The following is a 9,576-nucleotide window of genomic DNA, read 5'->3' on the forward strand; positions in this document are numbered from 1 at the left end:
TGGCGGACAGATAGCCTTACATTCTCCTGCAAAATGTCTTGATAAACTTGGGAATTTATTTTTCCATCAATGATAGCAAGCTGTCCAGGCACTGAGGCAGCAAAGCAGCCCCAAACCATGATGCTCCCTCCACCATAGTTTACAGTTGGGATGAGGTTTTGATGTTGGTGTGCTGTGCCTTTTTTTCTCCACATAGTGTTGTGTGTTCCTTCCAAACAACTCAACTTTAGTTTCATCTGTCCACATCATATTTTGCCAGTAGCGCTGTGGAACATCCAGGTGCTTTTTTGCGAACTTCAGATGTGCAGCCATGTTGTTTTTGGACAGCAGTGGCTTCTTCCGTGGTGTCCTCCCATGAACACCATTCTTGTTTAGTGTTTTACATATCGTAGACTCGTCAACAGAAATGTTAACATGTTCCAGAGATTTCTGTAAGTCTTTAGCTGACACTCTAAGATTCTTCTTAACCTCATTGAGCATTGTGCTCTTGCAGTCATCTTTGCAGGATGGCCACTCCTAGGGAGAGTAGTTTTTTTTAAAGGGCAGCTCTCACCAACATCTCCAATCTTGTCTCATTGATTGGACTCCAGGTTAGTTGACTCCTGACTCCAATTCGCTTTTGGAGAGGTCTAGCCTAGGGGTCACATACTTTTCCCAACCTACACTGTGAATGTTTAAATGATGTATTCAATATAGACAAGAAAAATACAATCATTTGTGTTTTATTAGTATAAGCAGACTGTGTTTGTCTGTTGTGACTTAGATGAATATCAGATCTAATTTTATGACCATTATTTAGAGATCCAGATAATTCCAAAGGGTTCACATACCTTATTTACATACAGTGGCAAAAAAAAGTATTTCAGTTCTTAATTTTTTATAAATTTGCAAAAATGTCTAAAAACCTGTTGTCGCTTTGTCATTATGTTTTTATTTAATCCATTTTAGAATAAAGCTGTAACGTAACAAAATGTGGAAAAAGTTGAGGGGTCTAAATACTTTCCGAATGCACTGTAAATCTGATATTTCCATTTTAAATTTTTAATAAATAAGAAAAATTCTAAGCTTGTTTTCGCTTTGTCATTATGGGATATTCCGTGTAGATTGATGCCGAAAAAAACCGATTGAATCCATTTTAGAATAAGGCTTTGACGTAACAAAATGTGGAAAAAGTCCAGGGTTCTGAATACTTTCCGAATACATCCTGTTTCCATTGATCATCCTTTCCCAATGTAGTATAACACATCCACGTTCCATCTACAGATGTGTTCCAAGCACGGGACAGACTTTCTGGAGTACAAATGCCGGTACTGCTGCTCGGTGGCTGTGTTCTTCTGCTTCGGCACCACTCACTTCTGTAACGCCTGCCACGATGACTTCCAGAGGATGACCAGCGTGCCCAAGGAGGAGCTGCCTCACTGTCCTGCAGGTACAGACTTACTGTGCTTAATGCATAATCATGGCAGTTTTTTGCTTTGTACTGAAAGTGCTCCGTCTTGAAAACTTGACTGCTGACATGCACACTTTTTGGGGGATTGTATTTCAGTGAACAAAATGAACAAAATACTAAAACAATCAAAGTTTATTGGTTGCGTACACAGTTTTGCAGATGTTATCGCAGTTGCAGTGAAACGTTTGCGTTTCTACCTCTAACAATGCAGCAATATCGTGCATTACAATAACACTAGGGAAAGGGGGATACCTAGTCAGTTGCACAACTGACTGCATTCAACCAAAATGTGTCCTCCGCATTTGTATCTGTATTTATTATGGATCCCCATTTAGCAGCTACTATTCCTGGGGTCCAGCGAAATTAAGGCAGTTTATACAATTTAAAAACAATACATACACAGATTTCACAACACACAGTGTGAACCTCAGGCCCCTACTCCACCACTATCACATATCTACAATACAAAATCCATGTGTAAGTGTGTGTATAGTGCGTATGTTATCGTGTGTGTGTGTGTGTGTGTGTGTGTGTGTGTGTGTGTGTGTGTGTATGCATGTGTCTGTGCCTATGTTTGCTTCCCAGTCCCCGCTGTTCCATAAGGTGTATTTTATCTGTTTTTTAAATCTGATTCTACTGCTGCATCAGTTACTTGATGTGGAATAGAGTTCCATATAGTCATGGCTCTATGTAGTACTGTGCGCCTCCCATAGTCTGTTCTGGACTTGGGGACTGTGAAGAGACCTCTGGTGGCATGACTTGTGGGGTATGCATGGGTGTCCGAGCTGTGCGCCAGTAGTTCAAACAGACAGCTCGGACACCCAACCCCTCTGAATCAGAGAGGTGCGGACGGCTGCCTTAATGGACGTCCACGTCATCGGCTCCAAGGGGAACGGTTGTTATTAACTGCCTTGCTCAAGGGGAGAATGGCAGATTTTTCCACCTTACCGGCTTGGGGATTCAAACCAGCGACCTTTCGGTTACTGGCCCAACGCTCTTAACCGCTAAACCACCTGCATACACACATAATCTAAAAGTTTTAAAAGATAACAAACAAGAAATGAAGACATACTGTATCAAAACGAGCAATATCAGAACGAGCAATGTCAAATACATTATATGTACAGACCATTCGAAAAGTATTCGGACCCCACAATTTGTTACGTTACAGCCTTATTCTAAAATTGATTAAATAAAACATTTTCCTCATCAATGAACACACAAAACCCCATAATGACAACGCGAAAACAGGTTTGTTTTTTTACAAAACTACAGAAATACCTTATTTCCATAAGTATTCAGACGTTCGTTCGACAGGGGAGCTGCCTCTCCTCCCCCTTCTGATAGTCTCCACTCCCAACTAGAGGCCCGGAGCGGATACAAACAACAAATAGTTTCACTGTCCTGGAGCCTGATCTTCCTGCACCTTCGTCGCTGAGGGTACCTTTGTCTGCAGCAGCAGACTCCTACGATTTCGAAGTCGACGTCGGCAATTTTCTGTCCCTGCTCTGGATCGAGCGGAGCTTCTCCATCTGTCGGAGGCCTGCGCTGGGAGAAACGGCTCAAGTTATCCTGCCTCTCTCCCGTTCGTAAAGGGTTCTACAAATCCTGTGAAGCGTGGGAGTGGGTGGATTTCCTCGTCTTTCCAGCCAAGCGTGAATTTGGGCAGCTCCACGGAAAGAAATGTTGACCATTTCTGGTGCAAAAACAATGTCCAATCCCGGAGTTTGAGAAAATTACATTGCTAAGCTGCTCCCGAATGTACTACATCAGGACATAGAAATAGATTATATCGTAGTCAATGTGGGTTTTAATGACATTATGAAGAGCAGCTCTGAACAGTTGAACCTGGTTGACTGACTGACTGACTCTGTTAGACTAATAAAAGACCCAACATATCTGGCCCTGTGTCCTCTCTGAATCGTGGCATTTGAACGCTTTAGCAGGATTCTTTGTCTTCACAACTGGCTACGTGATTATTGCAGCTCAGTGGGTGTAACTTTTGTTTACAATTTCGATACCTTTTGGAAGCAAAACACGTTTTATAAGGAGGATGAGATCCACCCAAATCATTTGGATTCCTGGATCCTCACACCGCATTATAAGGCTGCGTTGAGACAATAACTTATCAATGACCCAAGCCCAGCTCAGTTAATCCCTACCATTGTGTAGCTGAGTCATCATAATGCTTTAGCAAATGTACATTATACCATGGGCGGTGGTAGACACAATGTAAGTAACCTAATTTATGTCCTTCTAACTGCCCCGAATGCCTCTGCTGATCCTACAGCTATTGTATGCAGTAATCCTGTGTCTATGAACCGGAGTTATACTGTTGCCGGTGTGCCCTAGTAGGAAGTCCACTGTGTGCAGCTCTCACCCTGCACTAACATAAAGAACATGGGCATATCTACTTCTGCTAAGCTTCCCAGTAACACAATGAAAACAAGCATCCCAGAAAAGTGCTCAAAATAGCCCAGTTAAAATATGTAGCTTAAGAGAAACAAGGTTCATGAAATCACTAATTTGCTAGTACCAGATGACGTTTATATTCTGACAATCTCTGAAACTCACATAGATAATACCATTGACGACACTGTGGTAGCAATACAAGGTTAGAACATTTACAGAAAAGACAGAAATGCCAAAGGTGGAGGTGTGGCTGTTTATATTCAGAACCACATTCCTGTAAAGATTAGAGAGGGTCTCATGTTAAATACTGTTGAAGTAATATGGCTGCAGGTTCATCTGCCTCACCTAAAGTCCATTCTTGTGGGAAGTTGCTATAGACCACCAAGTGCTAACAGTCAGTATCTGGATAATATGTGTGAAATGCTTGATAATGTATGTGATATAAATAGAGAAGTATATTTTCTGGGTGATTTTAAATATTGGCTGGCTTTCATCAAGCTTCCCACTCAAGAAAAAGCTTCAAACTGTAACCACTGCAACCTGGTCAGGTTATCAGTCATCCTACCAGGGTAGTTACAAACACCACAGGAATGAAATCATCAACATGTATTGATCACATCTTTACTAATGCTGCAGAAATTTGCTTGAAAACAGTATCCATATACATTACAACAGGGCTCTCCAACCCTGTTCATGGAGAGCTACGGTCCTGTAGGTTTTCACTCCAACACTAATCTAGCACACCTGATTCTAAGAATTAGCTGGTTGATAAACTGGTTAGTTACAACTGGGGTTGGAGTGAAAACATACAGGAAGGTAGCTCTCCAGGAACAGGGTTGGACTCCCCTGCATTACAAAATAATAGCCATATCTAGGAATACCAAAGTTCCAAAGGCTGGGCCTAATATAGTGTATTAGGTCATTTAATACGTTTTGTAGTGATTCATACGTTGATGATGTAAATAATATTTGTTGGTCTGTGGTGTGTGATGAGGAGCAACCAGATGCTGCACTTGACACATTTATGAAAATAATTATTCCAGTTACTAATAAGCACGCACCCAGTAAGAAAATGTCTGTACAAACTGTTAAATCCCTGTGGATTGATGAGGAATTGAAAAATTGTATGGTTGAGAGGGATGAGGCAAAAGGAATGGTAAATAAGTCTGGCTGCACAACCGATTGGCAAACGTACTGCAAATTGAGAAATCATGTGACTAAACTGAATAAACAGAAGAAACTACACTATGAAACAAAGATAAATTACATAAAGAATGATAGTAAAACACTTTGGAGCACCTTAAATGAAATTCTGGGGGAAAAGGTAAACTCTATCATTCATTGAATCAGATGGCTCATTCATCACACCACCCACTGATATTGCCAACTACTTAAATAATTTTTTTAATTGACAAGATTACCAAACTTAGATATGACATGCCAGCAACAAATGCTGACACTACACATCCAAGGATTCTTGATAAAAGTATGAAAGCCAAGCATTGTAATTTTGAATTCTGTAAAGTGAGTGTGGAAGAGGTGAAATAATTGTTGTCTATCAACAATGACAAGCCCCCTGGGTCTGACAATTTGGATGGAAAATAGTGGATGATATTGCCACTTCTATTTGCCATATCTTCAATTTAAGCCTACTAGAAAGAGTGTGCCCTCAGGCCTGGAGGGAAGCGGAAGTCATTCCGCTACCTAAGAATAGTAAAATCTCATTTACTGGCTCAAATAGCCGACCAATCAACCTGTTACCAACCCTTAGTAAAGTTTGGGGGAAAATTGTGCTTGACCAGATACAATGCTATTTTACAGCAAACAAATTGACAACAGACTTTCAGCATGCTTATAGGGAAGGACACTCAACAAGCACAGCACTTACACAAATGACTGATGATGGGCTGAGAGAAATTGATGATAAAATGATTGGGGGGGCTGTTTTGTTAGACTTCAGTGTGGCTTTTGACATTATTGATCATAGTCTGCTGCTGGAAAAATGTATTTGTTATGGCTTTACACCCCCTGCTAAGAGTTACCTGTCTAACGGAACACAGAATGTGTTCTTTAATGGAAGCCTCTCCAACATAATCCAGGTAGAATCAGGAATTCCCAATGGCAGCTGTCTAGGCCCCTTTCCTTTTTAAAACTTTACTAACGATATGCCACTGGCAAATATTTCTAAAACAAAAAGCATTGTATTTGGGACAAATCATTCACTAAACCCTAAACCTCAACTAAGTCTTGTAATAAATATTGTGGAAATTGAGCAAGTTGAGGTCACTAAACTACTTGGAGTAACTCTGGGTTGTAAACTGTCACGGTCAAAACATATTGATACAGCAGTAGCTAAGATGGAGAGAAGTGTGTCTATAATAAAGCTAATCTACCTTCTTAACAACACTATCAACAAGGCAGGTCCTACAGGCCCTACATTTGTCACACCTAGACTACTGTTCAGTCGTGTGGTCAGGTGCCACAAAAAGGGAAAATTGCAATTGGCTCATAACAGGGCAGCACGTCTGGCCCTTGGATGTACACAGAGAGCTAAGATTAATAATATGCATCTCTCCTGGCTCAAAGTGGGGGAGAGATTGATGTCGTCACTACTTGTATTGACATGTTGAATGCACTGAGCTGTCTGTTTTGAACAACTGTCTCACAGCTCGGACACCCATGCTTACTCCACAAGACACGCCACTTGAGGTCTCTTCACAGTCCTCAAGTCCAGAACAGACTATGGGAGGCTCACAGTACTGCATAGAGCCATGACTACATGGAATTCTATTTCACATCAAGTAACTGACGCAAGCAGTAAAATTACAGCTTATGGGAAAAAATACAGCTTATGGAACAGCGGGGACTGTGAAGCAACACAAACATAGGCACAGACACATGCATACACACACGATAACATAAGCACTATACACACATGGTTTTTGTATTGTAGATATGTGACCGACTGGCTCAAATCGGTCTTGTGTAGCAAAATTTTTAATTGTGTTTTTTACATTGGATAAAAGTAGAGACTATGAGCTACAAAATGGTATATCATACACTACTATAATGTATGAAATGTATAAAACACTATGTAAACATTGTTAAAGTGATTTTGCTTTTGAGTGTAGTATGCCTTTATGCCCTTGGCTCCTTTAAGGAGCATATCAGGCCATTGACAAATGTCTTCAATTTCACTCGGTACTGGGCAAGTTTTTCCTTGTCGCAGATGTTGAAGCACCAGGTATGCAACCGGACCAATCCCCTATTTATCTATTGTTATTTATTTACCAGTTATTTACTTCAACCAGGAAAGTTGATTTCGAGCACTTGTTCTTAACCTGGGGTTAAGCTGACCTGGTTCTTCAGGCAGAGCAAAATAAGGTTCACAAAGAAGGTTGAAAACCACTGGTTTACAACAGCAACCCGGGGAAGAGTTACAATGGAAAAGTGAAGGGATGAATGAGCCAGTTGGTGGCAGGGGATGATTCGGTGGCTCCCTGTGGAAAATAAAAATGATCCATTTGAGTCATTCAGACCAAGGGATCTGTGTGTTTCGAAGGTCCGTTAAAATAGTGATGTCATCGTAATTCCAAGCTGATGTTGCTCCGATGCTCTTTGATATACTGTAGTTCAGAGGTGCTGCTCAGTGCTTAGCTGAGGGCCGCCACATCGCCTGCTCATTTGACCCTGTTGGCACTTGATTGATCAGTCAATATCATTGATTGGCCAGAATCAGACCTCTGTCCTCCACATCTAAATCAGTGACTGGGAACCAACAGAGGTTCTTCAAATACAATGAAGGGAATGACAAACTATTTGATCAAATCCCAAATCATGACAAACTGTCAACTGTAGTCTCAAACGGGCAAATTTTCACTTTGTCTCCCATTGACATTAATGCATGACTTAGGTAGAATCAAGCCAAATTCCTCATTGTTCTCATTTGTTCTCCTTGCGTCCCCAGGTCCAAAAGGCAAGCAGTTGGAGGGGACTGAGTGCCCCTTACACGTGGTTCACCCACCCACCGGCGAGGAGTTTGCCCTGGGCTGTGGAGTGTGCAGGAACGCCCATAGCTTCTAAAAACACCCAGGTCTGAAAACTGAGAGACACGTACCGAACACTTCTCCTACTGGGACTGCAGGATGTTGGCTGCAGCCTGAGCCCAGCCTGTCAAGTATCTCCTCGTGTTGGCTTTCATGTTGTCAGATGGCCCTGGACACTGGATCAGGCTTTCTACCATACCCAAGAGTCCCAAGTTGTGCTCTTCTACCTACCAACCAGAGTCTTCGAGGCTACTACAAAACACACAGAGTTGAGGCTCTCTATGTGCATTCCAGAGGAAACTCTAATATAATAATGAAACTTGTGTCCTGTTTGCATGTGGCCGTTGTAACCCCTTGGCTTCCATAGAAGTTGCACACCTCCCGATCACTGAAGTGTAACAATGTATTGAATATAGTTTTTTTGCTTAAGGCAATTAGGATGAACTTGGGATATATACAAGAAAAAAGATGAGACGGGCTGTATTTCCAGCTTCCTAACAATGAATTCAAAATATTGTTGTATGTAAACAGACTTTTTTTGTAATCCTGTACATTATTATTATGTCGAGTGCATCATGGGTTGACAGACCAAAAAAATTAAGTGAATAATTCTGATAAGGTGGTGAAAAAGACTTATGAATATGGTTTGGAGCAAAATAGTGTGCAGTTGATCTAATCTTGTATATAATGATGTATTCTGAAGTTGCTGCTCTACACTTCAATTTTGTTTGATATTCTGGTTTATGTTTTGAGCCAGAACTTTTAATGAAGTGCAATACTGGGTGTGCCTCCTATCTTGCAGCTGTTTATCCTATGGAATGTATGTCAATAAAAGCCACTGTACATTTTTATACGGCGATAAACAGTCGTATTCCCCCAATTCAAAATGTCAGATCACTTCTGTTCTCTGAAAATGATGAGGAGCCCAGCGTCTGCAGTGTATGAAGGTCGATTGATGTGAACACTTTTTTCTGCTCCACAATCAGAAAAATTACGCTGCGGTAAAACCCTTTTTTCTGTGTTTTTTTTTAACAACTCAGAAGGTGAGTATGCTGTAGGCTACCATTCTATTGTAAATGTCCGGTAACTCAACGTGTTGGGGGGGCCAGTCTTCAGAACCAAATGGTAAAAATAATTGTGAATCCGTGATGCTTTTCCATCAGTAGGAGGCAGGGGGGACATGGGTCTGGGTATGGGGGTCTGAGAAAAAACAAACGGCTGTTATAAAAGCGTATTACTTGTAATATCTGTGGTGAATGGATTTGAATGGAAATAAACCAGGTTCTCTGTTTCGCAAGGTACATTTAAGAGGACGGGTGTGTTTTATTCACTTGGTTTTACCACACCAATGCAACTAACGAAATAATTGTATCCTGCTGATACAGTCAACACCATATGTATTTGGAAAGTCAAGCAAATTATTTTTCATTTGGATCTATACTTTGGGGCGGCAGGTAGCTTAGTGATTAGAGCGCTGGGCCAGTAACCGAAAGGTTGCTGGATCAAATCCCTGAGCTGACAAGGTAAAAATCTGTCATTCTGCCCCTGAACAAGGCAGTTAACCCACTGTTCCCCGGCAGGCCGTCATTGTAAATAAGAATTTGTTCTTAATTGACTTGCCTAGAAAAATAAAGGTTCAATAATTTATTTTTAAATACTCCTGCACTT

General features: G+C 41.1%; 1 protein-coding gene across 1 annotated transcript in view; it reads left to right on the forward strand.

Moving 5' to 3' along the window:
• The window catches only part of LOC120064471 (E3 ubiquitin-protein ligase MYCBP2-like), a 110,129-nt gene extending 100,920 nt beyond the window's left edge, over positions 1-9,209 (forward strand). The window contains exons 46-47 of the mRNA XM_039015067.1: positions 1,264-1,429; positions 7,830-9,209. Of these exons, the coding sequence (XP_038870995.1) occupies positions 1,264-1,429; positions 7,830-7,945 (282 nt within the window). The 3' untranslated portion in view covers positions 7,946-9,209. The remainder of the gene's footprint in view (positions 1-1,263; positions 1,430-7,829) is intronic.
• Positions 9,210-9,576: the final 367 nt, after the last annotated feature.

Source organism: Salvelinus namaycush, chromosome 19 (assembly GCF_016432855.1).
Source record: "Salvelinus namaycush isolate Seneca chromosome 19, SaNama_1.0, whole genome shotgun sequence".
Taxonomy (NCBI): Eukaryota; Metazoa; Chordata; class Actinopteri; order Salmoniformes; family Salmonidae; genus Salvelinus; species Salvelinus namaycush.